Here is a 19,455-nt window from a genome sequence, read left to right on the forward strand (position 1 = left end):
CTACGCAGACGACACCATTCTGTAGACATCTGGCCCTTCTTTGGACACTGTTCTAACTAACCTCCAGACGAGCTTCAATGCCGTACAACTTTCCTTCCGTGGCCTCCAACTGCTCTAAATGCAAGTAAAACTAAATGCATGCTCATCAACCGATCGCTGCCCGCACCTGCCCACCCGTCTAGCATCACTACTCTGGACGGTTCTGACTTAGAATATGTGGACAACTACAAATACCTAGGTGTCTGGTTAGACTGCAAACTCTCCTTCCAGACTCACAATAAGCATCTCCAATCCAAAATTAAATCTAGCACGCGCTCCAGCAAGTATATTTCACTGGTTAACCCCAAAGCCAATTCCTCCTTTGGCCGCCTTTCCTTCCAGTTCTCTGCTGCCAAAGAATAGAACGAATTGCAAAAATCACTGAAGCTGGAGGCACATTATCTCCTTCACTAACTTTAAGCATCAGCTGTCAGAGCAGCTCACAGATCACTGCACCTGTACATAGCCCACCTGTAAATAGCACATCCAACTACCTCATCCCCATATTCTTTATTTATTTTTTGCTCCTTTGCACCCCAGTAGCTCTACTTGCACATTCATCTTCTGCACATCTATCACTCCAGTGTTTAATTGTAATTACTTCGCCACTACGGCCTATTTATTGCCTTACCTCCCTAATCTTACCTCATTTGCACACACTGTATATAGACTTTTCTATTGTGTTATTGACTGTACGTTTGTTTATTCCATGTGTAACTCTGTGTTGTTTGTGTCGCACTGCTTTGCTTCATCTTGGCCAGGTCGTATAGGTATAGGTATATATATATTGTTGTTTAAGTGTTCCCTTTATTTTTTTGAGCAATATATATATATATAGCTCAAAAAAATAAAGGGAACACTTAAACAACAATGTAACTCCAAGTCAATCACACTTCTGTGAAATCAAACTGTCCACTTAGGAAGCAACACTGATTGACAATACATTTCACATGCTGTTGTGTAAATGGAATAGACAACAGGTGGAAATTATAGGCAATTAGCAAGACACCCCCAATAAAGGAGTGGTTCTGCAGGTGGAGACCACAGACCACTTCTCAGTTCCTATGCTTCCTGGCTGATGTTTTGGTCACTTTTGAATGCTGGCGGTGCTTTCACTCTAGTGGTAGCATGAGAAGGAGTCTACAACCCACACAAGTGGCTCAGGTAGTGCAGCTCATCCAGGATGGCACATCAATGCGAGCTGTGGCAAGAAGGTTTGCTGTGTCTGTCTGCATAGTGTCCAGAGCATGGAGGCACTACCAGGAGACAGGCCAGTACATCAGGAGACGTGGAGGAGGCCGTAGGAGGGCAACAACCCAGCAGCAGGACCGCTACCGCCGCCTTTGTGCAAGGAGGAGCAGGAGGAGCACTGCCAGAGTCCTGAAAAATGCAACAACCCTCCAGCAGGCCACAAATGTGCATGTGTCTGCTCAAACGGTCAGAAACAGACTCCATGAGGGTGGTATGAGGGCCCGACGTCCACAGGTGGGGGTTGTGCTTACAGCCCAACACCGTGCAGGATGTTTGGCATTTGCCAGAGAACACCAAGATTGGCAAATTCGCCACTGGCGCCCTGTGCTCTTCACAGATGAAAGCAGGTTCACACTGAGCACATGTGACAGACGTGACAGAGTCTGGAGACGCCGTGAAGAATGTTCTGCTGCCTGCAACATCCTCCAGCATGACCGGTTTGGCGGTGGGTCAGTCATGGTGTGGGGTGGCATTTCTGTGGGGGGGCCGCACAGCCCTCCATGTGCTCGCCATTAGGTACCGAGATGAGATCCTCAGACCCCTTGTGAGACCATATGCTGGTGCGGTTGGCCCTGGGTTCCTCCTAATGCAAGACAATGCTAAACCTCATGTGGCTGGAGTGTGTCAGCAGTTCCTGCAAGAGGAAGGCATTGATGCTATGGACTGGCCCGCCCGTTCCCCAGACCTGAATCCAATTGAGCACATCTGGGACATCATGTCTCGCTCCATCCACCAACACCATGTTGCACCACAGACTGTCCAGGAGTTGGGAGGAGATCCCTCAGGAGACCATCCGCCACCTCATCAGGAGCATGCCCAGGTGTTGTAGGGAGGTCATACAGGCACGTGGAGGCCACACACACTACTGAGCCTCATTTTGACTTGTTTTAAGGACATTACATCAAAGTTGGATCAGCCTGTAGTGTGGTTTTACACTTTAATTTTGAGTGTGACTCCAAATCCAGACCTCCATGGGTTGATAAATTGGATTTCCATTGATTATTTTTGTGTGATTTTGTTGTCAGCACATTCAACTATGTAAAGAAAAAAGTATTTAATAAGATTATTTCTTTCATTCAGATCTAGGATGTGTTGTTTAAGTGTTCCCTTTATTTTTTTGAGCAGTATATATATATATATATATTTTAAATTAAAAGTTATCTAGATACCTAAAGTTAGTTGGCTACTAAGACATCTAACTTGCCAGGACGTATTTTAACTATATGCCATCTAACTACCCAACATTTATTGACTTGATTATTCACATCATTCATAGCTAAGTTGTACAGTCGTCGTGCGTTCTCAATGGACATTGTTAATTCTGGCTATCTACTCCGATTTCAGAGCACTCTCGTCTGAGTGTGCCAGAGAGCAGAATAACTGCTAAATTTACGAACGCTCAACACCCGTTGAACATGGGCAACAAAACAAAACGGAATTAAATTGTTGCTAGCAGAACAGTTACCAACGCTCTGGATAACCAGCTCTGTTACAGCGTGTAAAATGGTCAGAGTGAGGTGTTCTCTCATTTGTGTCTGGAAGTAGCTAGCCAACATTAGCCAGTTAGCTTGGGTGCTTGACTACCGTTGTGATGGTCAGAATGCTCGGATCAACCCTACTCCTCTGCCAGAGCGTCCAGTGTGCGCTCTGAACGCTCCGAATTTCAAAACGGGGGAGAAGGTCTAGGTTTGGTGAGGGTTAAAAGTGCACATACAGATGTCGGGAACACAAACTACACTGCCCATAAACACACCTGAAACACACACACACACACAGGTTACAGCCAGGCAGAATGCCCGGTGGAACCCATGGGTTAAGGGTCTATAAATAAAGAGGGGATGACAGAAAGAGAGAGAGATAGGAAGAGAGCAAGAGAGAGAGGCAGCGAGCACGAGCGAGATAGAATGAAGAGAGACATGGGGAAGTGTTCAGGTAGATAAAGAGCAAAAGAAAGATGAAAATACAGAGAGAAAGATTATCAGAGAGAGATAGAAAAAGAGAGATGCAGAGAAGGATGAGACAGAAGAGAGGAGAGCCTGACAGGACTCTGTGGACCTATATCTGTTTTGGGATCCTTGATCTCTTCCTGGCCACCAGCCGACCCATGGGAGCCTGCGATTGACCCTGGTGCGACCTGGGACAGGGGATCTACTCACGTTACGGTGACCTTCTACCGTGGGGGGGTCAACACCCGTACACCATTCCACTCCATACATCATACCGTGTCCTGCCTTCCCCGTCCTGTAAGCCTCTTTAGCTGCACCACTAATCCTAGCCCCCGGTAACAGCCTGGGGTGTGTGTGTGTGTATACATGCATGCGTACAAAACAGATTACTTGTGTATATGCACAGGGGTCACAGTATGTCGTGTGTATGTAACATGGCTAAATATTCTGCCCTAATCTATGTGCTCTCTGTCACCTCTGGGTCTGCATGGCAAACGGCCAAGGAACACAAGTAAAATACTCAAGGGCCAGTCAGCCCTTCCCCCTGTTGAGGGGCCAAAATCTTGGTCTCTCTCTCGCACAGTATCTAGCGGACTGACTATTGGAATGTGTGAGAGAATAATACTACCGCAGCATTGATTGGCATCTGTATTCGAAACTTGTTCCCTGAAGAGAACTCTGATGCCATCGACACGCATGTATGATCTCTTTGGTTATGTGTAGTGGTTCAGAGTGAACTCTGATGACACGGTATGCAAGGGTTTCCTTTGTGCCGTCTCAGGAATGCGGTCTTATCTCTATTGTACCCAGCCCACCACCTCAAGTCTTCACACATAGAGGTGAGCCCCTTTCTTTAGGATGTCGGCTGGTTCCATCTGATTGGATATGTTAGTTTTATTACCTAATCTGTGGCTTGGTCCAAAATTGATTTTGAATACAAACAAGTCAGATCTGGTAGAAATGGAATGAAGGTCTGTTGTTTGCTCTTCTCCTGCCCATGCAAAAGGGTTTTATGAAAACGCTTCTCTCTTTTAGGACTCCCGAGTGGCGCAGTGGTCTTAGGCACTGCACCTCAGTGCTAGAGGCGTCACTACAGACCCTGGTTGGATTCCAGGCTGTATCATAGCTGTGATTGGGAGTCCCATAGGGCGGCGCACAATTGGCCCAGCGTCATCCGGGTTAGGGTTTGGCCGGGTTAGGCCGTCATTGTAAATAAGAATTTGTTCTTAACTGACTTGCCTAGTAAAATAAAAGGTTAAGTAAAACAAATAAAACATTTAAAAAGTCTATGGCCTAGTGGGTCCGTTTTGTTTATGCTTGTTGGATGCATTTGCAGTTCGTTTTGGTTTTGTTTCAGATTAATTTGAATCCAAAATAAATGTTAAATAATGTAGTGTCATTTTGGATTGGCTTTTATAGATGCTAACCTCCCCTGTTATTGGCATGTCCTGGGGGTATGATCTTTGACCCTCTGTAACTTTCTTACTCATCATTATTCACAATTCATTATCCATAATTACGGTAGCATCCACATTCATGTAGAAGTGATCGGAAACATTCTATTCTTATTTACAATAAGTGACTCCAAAATGACACAAAACATTATTTACATTATTTAAAATGTGGCATACAATATAGATCAGTATTTTAATCATTTATTTTACACAGTCATTATTGCTTATCTTTATCAAAAAGGGATCAATCAATATTACCACACTACATGAGCGGCTGTGGACACACTCATCAGGTTTGAATGCCTGTGTACATCATTAGATTATACTGGATGCGTATGTTGATTAGTGTTCCTCGGCTGTTTCGACAGCTCTGTTATTAGGGATGACAACTAACGACTGCGCATTTGCAGACAGCCAATTCCCCTAAATCTGGGGATGGGGATGGGTGTGTGTGGGGAATGAGCGTTCCAATTTGCAACAACAACAAAAAATAGAGAGAAGCCTCCAGCAACAACAACAAAAAAATACAAAAATGAAAAGTAGACCACAGATACACGTCCTCCCGGGACCCAAAAGAGAGAAACAATCATAGAGAAAAAAAGGAGGGAGAAGAAAAAAAACATGCAAATTTAATGAAGACGTGCGTTTTCTTCCAGGAGAGATAGAAGGGTTTGCGTGGGAACAGGAGAGGACTGTGCGCCTACGTAACCATCAAACACGCACACACACACGGGAGGGGGAACTGTGTAGTCGCACTAGTTAGGCTAGTACTAACCTGTGCTTTACCTCAGTCCCAGTGGAGGGCCAATATACATTTAGATGCTGGCAGCCTTCAATTATTGAGGATACTTCAAATAGCAAGCTGGTGCTCAATCTGGTAGCGGGAGGCTTTTCCAGGCAATATAGTCAGATTAGGCAGTCGACACAGTTATGGCAATGGTGTATAACTCTGGTACATGCTTTAATCTCTCCGCAGCACTTGACTGATATTTAAAGTCATTCACTGGCCTGAGAGTTCAGGTTCCCCGAGTCCTGGGGCACAAAGTGAGAGAGAGAGATAGAGAGAGAGGGCGATAGAGGTAGAGGCGAGGGAAGAGTGAGAACGAGCGAGCAGGCAAAAGGGAGGGAGGTGAAGACAGAGAGATGCAACGCGAGATGGATGGAGAGAAAAAGAGCACGGCCAAGTGTCTCACCTTGCAGCCCTCGCAGGCGCTGACTCCATAGTGGTATCCCGAGGACTTGTCCGCACAAACGAAGCAGGGTTTGTAGATTCGCGGGGGAGGAGGTGGCGAGGGGGGACTGGGGACTATCTCCTCCGAGCTGGTGCTCTGGGTCTCTATGGCTGCAGAGAGAGAGAGAAAGGGGAGCGGGAGATTAGGTTAGCTGAATCTATAGGACTGGATGAACTTAAAGACATACAGCTATGCTATTAATTAGCCTAATCACCGATTAAGACACGGTGGAAATGAGTGACAACGGCACATTGCAACAAGTGGACCGTATGAAAGATTCAGTGGAACCACAGTTGGTAATTGGGTAGGTAACTTGTAACACAGCTCACTTAAATAATTACCACACTTTCTGATGTAACTGCATGTTGAGAGAGAGAGAGAGAGAGAGAGAGAGAGAGAGAGAGAGAGAGAGATTTAAATAGATCAAAAGAGAATTAGGATGAAAGCGAGTGAATGACAATACGAGCCGCTTCACTTACTCTTTCATGTAATGGCTGCCAAAGGTGTTTCCATCAAATATTAACTCTGGGGTGAGAAGGCAATCAATACTTCCTCATTTCGTTTTTTTTTGGTAATTTGGAAATATTTATATCATTTTTCTTTCCGTTTGAAAATGTGGAGTAGGTCGCGTAGATCATTAGGAAAAATCTAAATGAATCCCTTTTATAGATGACATTTTAAGGCAGCAAAATATGAAGACTGTAAGGCGTGTAGACTTTCACTAGTGACTGTATGCGTTATAAAAAAGGGGACATGCCTTCAATGTGATGAGAAACAGTCATCTTTGTAATCACAGTCCATCATGTAATCTCCTCCACTACTTGGAAGAGGGGCTTACATCATGTGGAAGGATGTGAGAGGCAGACCCTGAACGCACGCACACACACACACTCACGCAAGCTCACATACAGGTTACATTCATGTACACACAACACACCTTCAATCTTTCAGAGCTCTCCTAGTGTGTGTGTGTGTGTGTTATGCTTAGGGGTCAGACTGAACACTGGAGTGTTAGTAAGTGCTCAAGTTTTACCCCAGGACTCAAAAGAACCTGCAAGGCAGCATGAGAGAACGAAAGTGGAAAGGAACACACACACAAACAAACCTTCACCTGACCCAATAACACACATATCTCTGGCCCTAACCCACCATGTGAAAGTTGATGCATGAATCTGTCCTACATGTTCTAATGTGTGTGTGTGTGTGTGTGTGTGTGTGTGTGTGTGTGTGTGTGTGTGTGTGTGTGTGTGTGAGAGAGACTTCTCAGTGTACAATCTTACTTGTTTCCATCATTACCACACTAAACCCCCACACATTCTTCTACCTTCCACTCATCTCTTTCACTCCCTCTGCATTTACCTCACCCTGCATCTCTCCTTTTCTCTCTCCCTCTCCAGATTCTTTCCATTCTCTCTCTACATACCTAACACCCTGCCCCCCACATTTTCTATTCCTTCTGTCCTCCAATCCCCAGCCATGTTCCCCTCTGCCCTTTCCCCTTTGACCCCCAGTCATCTCCGGTCCCCGCCCTTACCGGCTTCCCCTCTATATCTCCTGACATAACGCACATTCCAGGGGTGTCTGCACACCCCCCTCTTTTTTTCTGCAAGCTTAGTCCACCTTCCCATCAGTGCTGGATAGGTGCCAACAATAACACCGTATAGGGTCTGGGGGGAATTCCAAAACCATTACATTTGTGTGTGTGTGTGTGTGTGTGTGTGTGTGTGTGTGTGTGTGTGTGTGTGTGAGAGAGTCAGTTGGGGAGTGTGTGTGCATACATTATGGTCTACAAAGGTCTACAAAGTATTATTTTCAAAGCAGACAATGTTTTCGCTGTGTGCGAGAATGAAACGAGAGGAAAAAGTTGAGGAAGAGAGACACGGAGAGTCCGGAAGAACATGAGAGAGAGACGAAGAGAAAGAGAGCGAAACCGAGGATGACGAAAAACGAGAGAGACCATCTAGGATCACTCCAGTGATCGCTGGGTTTGGAACAGATGATGAGCAGGACCACTAGAAAACCATGGCACGCCAAAGCCATGCTCTGTTTTTCCTACTGACAATTTATTCAACATTAATTAAATGTAAAAAAAAAAAAAAGTAGCTAGGCAAGTCAGTTAAGAACAAATTCTTATTTACAATGACGGCCTACCCCGGCCAAGGTACTGACTGCAGTGACGCCTCTTGCACTGAGATGCAGTGTCTTAGACCACTGAGCCACTCGGGAGCATAAATACAGGGGAGAGAAAGAAAAAAAAACTAGACGAGAAAACAATGTATTCACTGCCTGTTGTCCTGCCAAGGCCCTTCCTCTAGTGTCCTCGGTCGCTCTGAATAGCTCAAACACAAAACATAGAAAAACAAGAAAAGGAATAAAACTAGACAAATCCACAATGGAAAAGGTCTGGCTGTCTGGGTCTCGGGATGCTGGAATTCAGACTAGCCCAAATGCTACCAGATCACCCCATCACTTTGTCATTTAGCACAGATCCTGAATCAGAGGTAATGATAGCGTCTCTACAATGCTAACTGGAGGATGCGTTCAGTTTTGGACCCGAGAACAGTGGTTCAGGTGTGTGGAGGTGGAAGTGAATGCGTTTTCCTTGCAGGTCAATTATCAATTGATTTCCCAGCAACAACTATGAGGATTACTGTCTGGGATCTACTAAACTTTTTATAGATGTCTAGATATATAGATACTAGTCGATCACTATGATGAATGGTACCAGTTCTATATCCCATTTGAGCCTGATCTACTTTTTCAGTCTATGCTCAGCTGCATCTTTCCAAGTATATCCACTACCTAAACCAGCCGGTGTTTCCTGTGTTCAAAATAAGCCAGGGTGTCACTGAAAACACACCAGCCCTAACAGAGACAGAAAGAAGACTAGAGAGAGGAGGATGTGAAGTCTTTATCTCCTCTCCAGGCGCGCGCGCACACACACACACACACACACACACACACACACACACACACACACACACACACACACACACACACACACACACACACACACACACACACACACACACACACACAGGAAACGAGTGACGGTGACGGTTGAGGCTTCAGTGCTGTCTTTGTGCCAGCTAAGGGAGGTATTTTGGGTAGGTAGACGCACAGAAAAAAGGGGCGACAGAGAAAGCAGGCTCAGAAACAAGATGAAAGAGAGCGATGGTGAGAGATACGCTGTAGGTGAAAAGAAAAAGGGGGTGTGAGAGAGGGACACTGATGTTGTGCTGCTATACGGTATCAAACCAACCCGTTTCAAGGTATCAAAAATAAAAAAAACACAGGAAGTAAGACATTTCAAACAAGTAAGTAAGACATTTTCCTCCTCTTTCCCCTTGCTTATTTCACATTACACTCAATCCATTTTCTCACCCCTCTCTCACCCTCTCCATCGCTGTTCCTCTCACACTTCTTCTCTTTCTCTCCTTCCCTCTCCTGCCTTCACACTCAGTCTTTTTGTGTGCGCGCCAGCCCCCTGTTCCCTGGAGCCCTGTCTGACCTCTTTTCTGCCAAGCTCTCCTTGTATTAGTCCTGACTCTTGTATGAGTGGCACATTAGAGGGTGAAATAGGGACGTCCTCGTCCTCACATGGAACTCTACCTGCACGCCTGGGGCTACGCCACCCAAACTGGTCCCAGACACCATGTGTTAAACTAAACCATGTGTAATAACAAAACCAGGATTTTATTAGATGAAAGCCAAACGGATCAGTTCATCACTAATCAATCCTCCCAGGTAGGCGATGGACACCTGCTATAGTGAGCTAGCTTCGCTAACGACTAGCCTCCGCAAGCTTTCTTGTCATCTCAGCTAAAAATGGGGACATTTGAGAAGAAGCCAACAAGATGCCAAAAGGCAGTTCACCCTGATCAAGGACATGGCTGGACTATAATGAACGGCGCCAAAGTGCTTCTTGACCTGGATCTCAAAAGGGAGTTCCCACTCAGTACTTTAATAAATCATATCAAATTGTATTTGTCACAAGCGCCGAATACAGTAGGTGTAGACATTACTGTGAAATGCTGACTTACAAACCCCTTTTTTTTTTTTTTTAAGTGCGCAAATATTTGCTAAAATTATTACAATAAAAACTATAAAACAGGGGGTATACAGGGGGTAGCGGTACCCAGTTGAGGTAATTGAGATAATATGGACATGTAGGTACGGGTAAAATGACTATGCATAGATAATAAACAGTGAGTAGCAGCAGTGTAAAAAAGGGGGTCAATGCAAATTGTCCGGGTAGGCATTTGATTGACTGTTTAGCAGTCATATCACTTGGGGATAGAAGCTGTTAAGGAGCCTTTTGGACCTAGACTTGGCACTCCAGTACCGCTTTCTGTGCGGTAGCAGAGAGAACAGTCTATGACTAGGGTGGCTGGAGTCTTCCTTCTTAGGGCCTTCCTCTGACACCGCCTGGTATAGAGGTCCTGGATGGCAGGAAGCTTGGCCCCAGTGATGCGCTGGGCAGTACGCACTACCCTCTGTAGTGCCTAGTGGTCGGATGCCGAGCAGTTGCCATACCAAGCGGTGATGCAACCACTCAGGATGCTCTCGAGGGTGCAGCTGTAGAACTTTTTGAGGATCTGAGGACCCATGGAAGGCAGACTCAATTAGACACCAGCATCACACAGGACTTTTTCCTTCACTCTTTCTTTCCAGAAGTCCCATCAGGCAAAATTATGTATGTCCTCTCTCGCCACCACTTCCTCCCTCACTTTTTGCATAGTTTTCATGGAGGCATGCTAACTGTGGGCGAGCCATTGTCAAAGCATGACCAGGAGTTTTTGTTGTTGTTGAATAAAGCAAAGCCTTTTCTCTCTGAATCTGGCTTACTCTTCACGTTTTCTGTTCTTGTTAATTCGTAATTATTGGATCGTCGAGCATACAATTTCAGTTCCATGCAGCACGTCACCCACAACCCTGGTGATGTCAGCACAACCCTGACCAAAACAGCTATTGTTAAAAAGATCCAGTATGGTGCTTTCCGGGTGACCGGACCAAATTCACGTAGAAATATTAGTTATAGATCTTTCATTCTCTTTGAAAGCAAGTCTGACAAGCAGTAGATCTGTTGTTTGTGCTCCATTTCTATGCTTCCCGTTCCTAAGTTTAGCTTTCGCATATGTTTTGTTTCGCTTTTATACACCGGCTTCAAAACAGCTAAAAATATGATATCTTTGGATATAGAAAATATATTTCACAGCGGTTTAGATTGACTCTCTACACTATACACTGCTTGTTTTGCCACGTAAACCGAAATTAGGCGAACATGATAGAATTTTATCAACCATGTAATGGCAGAGCGATTTCTACATATTGCGCATTTAAGAGTTAAATAAAGGTAAAAGGAAAAAAATGAAGCGCTTCCTTAGCTGCTCATTGTAAGAGCCGATCACATGGAGTGCTGATCACCTGACCAGACTGTGACGGGGTGGGGGTTGTATGGTGGAGAGGGGGAGGGGTCAGAGGGCTCTCATATTTCCCTTAACCCCCCTGGGCCCTGTTGACCTGTCTGTCTGCCTGGCGTGACCTTGTGCTTGCACCATTTGACCCCTAGCTGACAGATGGGCCTGTTTGGCTGGCTGAGAGGGCCATTAGTGTCGGATCTGAGGGTCGCGTCACAGAGAGACAGACAAAAAACAATCACGTATAAGGTTGAAGTCGGAAGTTTACATACACCTTAGCCAAGTACATTTGAACTCAGTTTTTCACAATTCCTGACATTTAATCCTAGTAAAAATTCCATGTCTTAGGTCAGTTAGGATCACCACTTTATTTAAAGAATGTGAAATGTCAGAATAACACTAGAGAGAATGCTTTATTTCAGCTTTTATTTCTTTCATCACATTCCCAGTGGGTCAGAAGTTCACATACACTCAATTAGTATTTGGTAGCATTGCCTTTACATTGTTTAACTTGGGTCAAACGTTTCAGGTAGCCTTCCACAAGCTTCCCACAATAAGTTGGATGCATTTTGGCCCATTCCTCCTCACATAGGTGCAACTGAGTCAGGTTTGTAGGCCTCCGTGGTCACACACACTTTTTCAGTTATGACCACAAATTTTCGACAGGATTGAGGTCAGGGCTTTGTGATGGCCACTCCAACACCTTGACTTTGTTGTCCTTAAGCCATTTTGCCACAAGTTTGGAAGTATGCTTGGGGTCATTGTCCATTTGGAAGACCCATTTGGGACAAAGTTTTAACTTCCTGACTGATGTCTTGAGATGTTGCTTCAATATAGCCACATCATTTTCCTACCGCATGATGCCATCTATTTTGTGAAGTGCACCAGTCCCTCCTGCAGCAAAGCACCCCCACAACATGATGCTGCCACTTAAGTGCTTCATGGTTGGGATGGTGTTCTTCGGCTTGCAAGCCTCCCCCTTTTTCCTCCAAACATAATGCTGGTCATTATGGCCAAACAGTTCTAATTTGTTTCATTACACTAGAGGACATTTCTCCAAAAAGTACGATCTTTGTCTCCATGTGCAGTTGCAAACCGTGGTCTGGCTTTTTTATGGTGGTTTTGGAGCAGTGGCTTCTTCCTTGCTGAGCGGCCTTTCAGGTTATGTCAATATAGGACTCGTTTTCCTGTGGCTATAGATACTTTTGTACGCGTTTCCTCCAGCATCTTCACAAGGTCCTTTGCCCCATGGTGTTTATACTTGCGTACGATTGTTTGTACAGATGAACGTGGTACCTTCAGGCGTTTGGAAATTGCTCCCAAGGATGAACCAGACTTGTGGAGGTCTACAATTTTCTTTCTGAATTCTTGGCTGATTTCTTTTGATTTTCCCATGATGTCAAGCAAAGAGGCACTGAGTTTGAAGGTAGGACTTGAAATACTTCCACAGGTACACCTTCAATTTACTGAAATGATGTCAATTAGCCTATCAGAAGCTTCTAAAGCCATGACATCATTTTCTGGAATTTTCCAACCTGTTTAAAGGCACAGTCAACTTAGTTTATGTAAACTTCTGACCCACTGGAATTGTGATAGTGAATTATAAGTGAAATAATCTGTCTGTAAACAATTGTTGGAAAATTACTTGTGTCATGCACAAAGTAGATGTCCTAACCAACTTGCCAAAACTATAGTTTGTTAACAAGAAATTTGTGGAGTGGTTGAAAAGCGAGTTTTAATGACGCCAACCTAAGAGTTTGTAATCTTCTGACTTCAACTGTATTTTTAACCACGTACACACAGACTAAACCACAACAAACACACAATACACGCATACACAATTGGCAGAAATAGCAAACACACTGACTGATACATTGTGGAGTTAAACCACAGTACCATATACTACTGATATCCACACACCCATGTGGGCCATTAGATCGCCCGAGGGAGACTATGGGCCATTAGATCGCCCGAGGGAGACTATGGGCCATTAGATCGCCCGAGAGGGACTATGGGCCATTAGATCATTCGAGGAAGACTATAGGCTTAGCAGCTCCTCCTGAGAAGGCTTTCGAAGAGGGAGCTATGAATTAGTGAACGTACGTCTCCCAGTGCTACACTCCCGCCATTTACCCTCTTGCCAGAGAATAGCCTGGATGGGATAGAGGCCGCTGTTTCCCTCTGAAATATTTAAAACGCCCCAATCATTATAGTGCTACAAGGTAAATGTATGAGGCCAGCAGAGGAGTTGGTGAGGGGACAGGGGTGTCCGTGTTATAGAGTAGAAAAGGAGAAGGGGAAAGTGGAAAAAAAGCAGAGGAAGAGGGATTGTCTGTGAGTTTGTCTGCGAGTGTGTACAAGTGAACGTGTCTAAGAGAGGGGGGACTAGACAGAGAGACAATCAGAGGGGTGTGTGTGTGTGTGTGTGTGTGTGTGTGTGTGTGTGTGTGTGTGTGTGTGTGTGTGTGTGTGTGTGTGTGTGTGTGAGAGAGAGAAAGAGAGAGTGAGATAAAGAGAGAAAAAAAATAGGGCAGAGCATGAAAGGGAAGCGGCTGCATACCTCGCAGCAGCAGCGTTGGCGGTAGTCCCTGGGGGAGAAAGAGAATCCTGGTACAGTTGTTAAGCCTCTCTTCTCTCCCTTCAAAAGGCTCACTGTGACTGTACTATACACTCTTCTCTCGCAGACAACATTCGGCTCTTCTCACAGGAAAAAAAAAAACTCCCGGGTTTTATCATGCAAGCGGGGAACCAGGGACAGACACGGGATAGATTTCAAGACTAACTCACGGAGTGAGGAAACTAAAAACAAGGACGAGTCAAAATGTTATAAAACATAACTCCTAGTGTTGCACGGTATACCGGAACTTTGGTACTTTCTCGATACTGCATCATGTTAGCTCCCTACACTTGAATAATGCGATATATAACACATGCAGGAATGTTGAAACTGTTCATTACTGTTCGCAAAACAATGTCCATACAGGCTAGAACACTTTACAATGCAAGAAAATACTGGTCGCTTCCAGCTTTGTATGCTAAATGTTCTTCTAGCGTATAGCTGAAACTATCATCAATTGATTTTAAAGCTGATAGCCACCAAAACTTTTTTTTATTCACTTAAAATTGGTCTCTTTCTCACGCCTCTCCCAAAGATTATCTACAGAGATCGCCAGCTTGTAGTCCTAAAAACCGGAAATGAGTTACCTCTGGTTCATTCAGCCATTCCTATGGTGAAAATGAATGGGGAAAGAATAGGGTTTTGGGATAAAGGCCGGAAATAAGGTCAGAGGTTAACACAGGCTTAGATCTAATACGTTTTGTTCTATGAGATGATATCAGTAAGTTAACATGACCTTTATGAATTATGAAGACTTTGTGCTTTTTGTGATTACATAAATGCTTCAAAATCCATGAAAATCAGCTCATAGAACAAAACAAACACTATCTCCTAAGCCTGTGTTTACCACAGACCTTCATTCATTTCACCGTAGGCCATTCATTTCACCATAGGCTATGTCCAATGGACCATGGTGGAGTTCGTACCTACAAAAAGACGCCATTACTATTTATCTCTATTGGCTCCATGAACTGACTCCGGGCTGCCCCCTTCTTGCCTCGTGAACGACGTCATTAATGTTTAAAAAAAACAGGTTTGTTTTTTTAAAACCCTTATTTAACTAGGCAAGTCAGTTAAGAACAAATTCTTATTTACAATGGGGGCCTAGGAACAGTGGGTTAACTGCCTTGTTCAGGGGCAGAACGACAGATTTTTACCTCGTCAGCTGGGGGATTCGATCTAGCAACCTTTCTGTTACTGGCCCAACGCTCTAAACACTAGTCTACCTACCGCCCCTAAAGAGACAGCGAGCACGTTTGTAAAATAGCTACTTCGACGTAAATGTTGTTGATCGGTACAATAAAATAGGTCCCAAATGGAAGGGTAAGAGATTGTTTATCATCTGTAGCCCCATAAAAATCAGCCAAAATAAGCTCAATAACAAAAGTCATGCACATATTAATTTACCTCTATTGTCAATAGGCCTATTGATTTACCCAGTTTATCAATAAAGATTTATAATTCAAATACATTATTACCATTATGTTGTCACGTAGATAGATTGGTAATAACAAATTGAGTGTCTGACTGTATAGCTGATTCATTAATGCATAAATGGCTGTCTCTGAAAAATGTCAAATGTAATGATGTTTAACTCAAAAGATTCCCAATGATTGAACAGAGCAGTAGCTGAGTTTATCTGACTGGATCAAGTGCCATTCTGTGACTTTGTCTAATTTGCAGTGGTATCGTTTTGGAATTGACTACTATCGTGACGGTATTGCAAATCGTGATACAGAACCTGGTATCGAAGTCAACATTCTGGTATCGTGACAACACTATATACTGTACATCTCAGCTTAGTGTGTAAGATAAAGGTTTGTTTTGGACAGCGATGGCTTTCAGAATCTAAACAGTCTTGTACGGTTGAAACGCTCATCAGAGTGCCTCATTACTGTCCTCATCATGTTAGACCTGGGTAGAGGCGCGAGTGTACATTGACGTATGTGTGCTTGCTTATGTGTATAAGAACGCGTGTGATCGTATGTGAGAGTGTGAGAGGGAAAGAGAGAACTAGCTAAAGAGAATGAGAAAGGGGGTCAATGAGGTTACAGCACAGAGTGCAGCTCATATGGGCAGGCAGAGAGAGCGAGGGAGAGGCAGAGGGAGAGAGAGAGCGAGGCAGTGTGAGAGAGGCAGAGGGAGAGAGGCAGAGGGAGCGAGGCAGAGTGAGAGAGAGGCAGAGGGAGAGAGGCAGAGGGAGCGAGGCAGAGAGAGAGAGGCAGAGAGAGAGAGAGAGAGAGAGAGAGAGAGGGAAAGAGAGAGGCAGAGGGAAAGAGAGAGAGAGAGCGACAGAGGGAAAGAGAGAGAGAGAGAGAGACAGAGGGAAAGAGAGAGAGAGAGAGAGGCAGAGGGAAAGAGAGAGAGAGAGAGGCAGAGGGAAAGACCGAGAGAGAGAGGCAGAGGGAAAGAGAGAGAGAGAGGCAGAGGGAAAGAGAGAGAGAGGGGCAGAGGGAAAGAGAGAGAGAGAGGGGCAGAGAGAGAGAGAGAGAGAGGCAGAGGGAAAGAGAGAGAGAGAGGGGCAGAGGGAAAGAGAGAGAGAGGGGGGCAGAGGGAAAGAGAGAGAGGCAGAGGGAAAGAGAGAGAGAGGGGCAGAGGGAAAGAGAGAGAGAGGGGGGCAGAGGGAAAGAGAGAGAGGCAGAGGGAAAGAGAGAGAGGCAGAGGGAAAGAGAGAGAAAGAGAGGCAGAGGGAAAGAGAGAGAGGCAGAGGGAAAGAGAGAGAGAGAGGCAGAGGGAAAGAGAGAGAGAGAGAGGCAGAGGGAAAGAGAGAGAGAGAGAGAGGCAGAGGGAAAGAGAGAGAGAGAGAGAGAGGCAGAGGGAAAGAGAGAGAGAGAGAGAGAGGCAGAGGGAAAGAGAGAGAGGCAGAGGGAAAGAGAGAGAGGCAGAGGGAAAGAGAGAGAGGCAGAGGGAAAGAGAGAGAGGCAGAGGGAAAGAGAGAGAGGCAGAGGGAAAGAGAGAGAGGCAGAGGGAAAGAAAGAGAGAGAGAGGCAGAGGGAAAGAGAGAGAGAGAGAGGCAGAGGGAAAGAGAGAGAGAGAGAGAGAGGCAGAGGAAAAGAGAGAGAGAGAGGCAGAGGAAAAGAGAGAGAGAGGCAGAGGAAAAGAGAGAGAGAGGCAGAGGGAAAGAGAGAGAGAGAGGCAGAGGGAAAGAGAGAGAGAGAGGCAGAGGGAAAGAGAGAGAGAGAGGCAGAGGGAAAGAGAGAGAGAGAGGCAGAGGGAAAGAGAGAGAGAGAGGCAGAGGGAAAGAGAGAGAGAGAGGCAGAGGGAAAGAGAGAGAGAGAGGCAGAGGGAAAGAGAGAGAGAGAGGCAGAGGGAAAGAGAGAGAGAGAGGCAGAGGGAAAGAGAGAGAGAAGCAGAGGGAAAGAAAGAGAGAGAGGCAGAGGGAAAGAGAGAGAGAGGCAGAGGGAAAGAGAGAGAGAGGCAGAGGGAAAGAGAGAGAGATTCAGAGGGAAAGAGAGAGAGAGAGGGGCAGAGGAAAAGAGAGAGAGAGAGAGAGGCAGAGGGAAAGAGAGAGAGAGGCAGAGGGAAAGAGAGAGAGAGAGGCAGAGGGAAAGAGAGAGAGAGAGGCAGAGGGAAAGAGAGAGAGAGGCAGAGGGAAAGAGAGAGAGAAGCAGAGGGAAAGAGAGAGAGAGGCAGAGGGAAAGAGAGAGAGAGAGGCAGAGGGAAAGAAAGAGAGGCAGAGGGAAAGAGAGAGAGAGAGGCAGAGGGAAAGAGAGAGAGAGAGGCAGAGGGAAAGAGAGAGAGAGAGGCAGAGGGAAAGAGAGAGAGAGAGGCAGAGGGAAAGAGAGAGAGAGAGGCAGAGGGAAAGAGAGAGAGGCAGAGGGAAAGAGAGAGAGGCAGAGGGAAAGAGAGAGAGGCAGAGGCAGAGGGAGAGGGAGAGCGAAAGACAGATGGAGAGAAAAAAGGCAGGCAGGCAGTCAGGATTTAGGTCATTCAATGAGGCAGCCAGGCCAACTCCAGATCTAGACTGTCAGTGCTGTGTGAGTCACAGGCCTGGATCCAACCCAACAAACTCCCAGCCTACACACACACACACACACACACACACACACACACACACACACACACACACACACACACACACACACACACACACACACACACACACACACACACACACACACGCGGTGACTCATCGCTCCAAGCTCCGGCCCCTGGCCCCCAGGCCTCTGATTGGTGGGCCAGAGGACTGTTTACATGGCAGAAGAAATACATGAGATAACCCTGAATGGTCCCCAGGGCTCGTACTATTGGCAGAGAACACTTTCTGTTGGAGGGAAAACAGGGAGAGAGCCATCCTTTTGTTTTGCAGAGCATTACACTGTATGTAAACAGACCAAAAGGGTTACAGTATGCAACCAAGGTCATGGCTCAAAGTTTAAACATGCCAGAGGGGTTGACTGCAATGACTAGTGAAAAAAACAGTAGGAATGTTTTAATGCACAATTGCACTGTCCAGCACCTGGAGTTCTTTCTGCCCATTGGGCATCTCTTCCCTTCTTCCTCACCTTGACCCCCCCCCCAGAGTGAGCAATGATCGAGAGGAGTGGCAGTGAAACCATTGGGACCGGGGCTAAAGCCTGGCAGCGAAACAATAGGGATCGGGGCTAAAGCCTGGCAGCGAAGCCATTGGGACAAGGGTTAAAGCCTGGCAGCGAAACAATAGGGACCGGGGCTAAAGCCTGGCAGCGAAACAATAGGGACCGGGGCTAAAGCCTGGCAGCGAAGCCATTGGGACAAGGGTTAAAGCCTGGCAGCGAAGCCATTGGGACAAGGGTTAAAGCCTGGCAGCGAAGCCATTGGGACAAGGGTTAAAGCCTTGCACCAGTCCATAGTCCACTGGGGGGAGCCAGGTGGTTAACCACCATGTCATCTCTGGGCTTTGCGCCCCAGCAGACAGTGGCATGATAATCCGACCAGCTGAGCCCAGCATAGCAACCAGAGGGAATACCAGGGGTCAGTACTCTGGTCCATTAGGCCAGGCTGGGTTAGGGTCAGTCTGGGCTGATTCGGGCTGTTGGTCCGGGAGGTTAGGACCTCGTTCTGGGATATTTGTGTGTTTTTTTTTATGTTTGTTGTGCAACACTTGAGCTGTTATCTGTGGTGCGTGGTAGGATATTGGCAGAGGTAATCAGGGGTTAATCACCTTGCATGACAGAGTGGAACTCTGTTTCTGTGAATCCCAAAGTATAGAGGTTTTGGGGCAAATAGCCTACTTGGTTTTTGTGAATAAATTAAATTTCATAGTAAGGATTGGTGGGTTATATTTAACTGAAATAAAACAAGTCTGTTGACATCCTGTACTTTTCAAAATACTGGGTTTCAGTCATTTAACAATGTATCTAGATACATTTTTTAAAAACTGTTCAAAATGTTGTTTTTGTAAATTTGTACAATTTCATATTTGACCCTGGTTATTGAGTTCATAAACTGAAGCTATGGAAGCCTAGCCATACTCGCTAAGTATAGCAGATGCTACACTAGCTAGCCAGCCTCAGG

At 45.6% G+C, this 19,455-nt stretch overlaps 1 protein-coding gene across 3 annotated transcripts in view; it reads right to left on the minus strand.

Moving 5' to 3' along the window:
- LOC106607468 (retinoic acid receptor alpha) overlaps nt 1-19,455 on the minus strand; it is a 182,270-nt gene that overhangs the window by 15,794 nt on the left and 147,021 nt on the right. For all 3 annotated transcript variants that reach the window (XM_014204449.2, XM_045720631.1, XM_014204451.2), the window contains one exon: nt 5,884-6,032. In XM_014204449.2, coding sequence (XP_014059924.1) covers nt 5,884-6,032 — 149 coding nt within the window. The remainder of the gene's footprint in view (nt 1-5,883; nt 6,033-19,455) is intronic.

This window comes from Salmo salar, chromosome ssa06 (assembly GCF_905237065.1).
Source record: "Salmo salar chromosome ssa06, Ssal_v3.1, whole genome shotgun sequence".
Classification (NCBI taxonomy): Eukaryota; Metazoa; Chordata; class Actinopteri; order Salmoniformes; family Salmonidae; genus Salmo; species Salmo salar.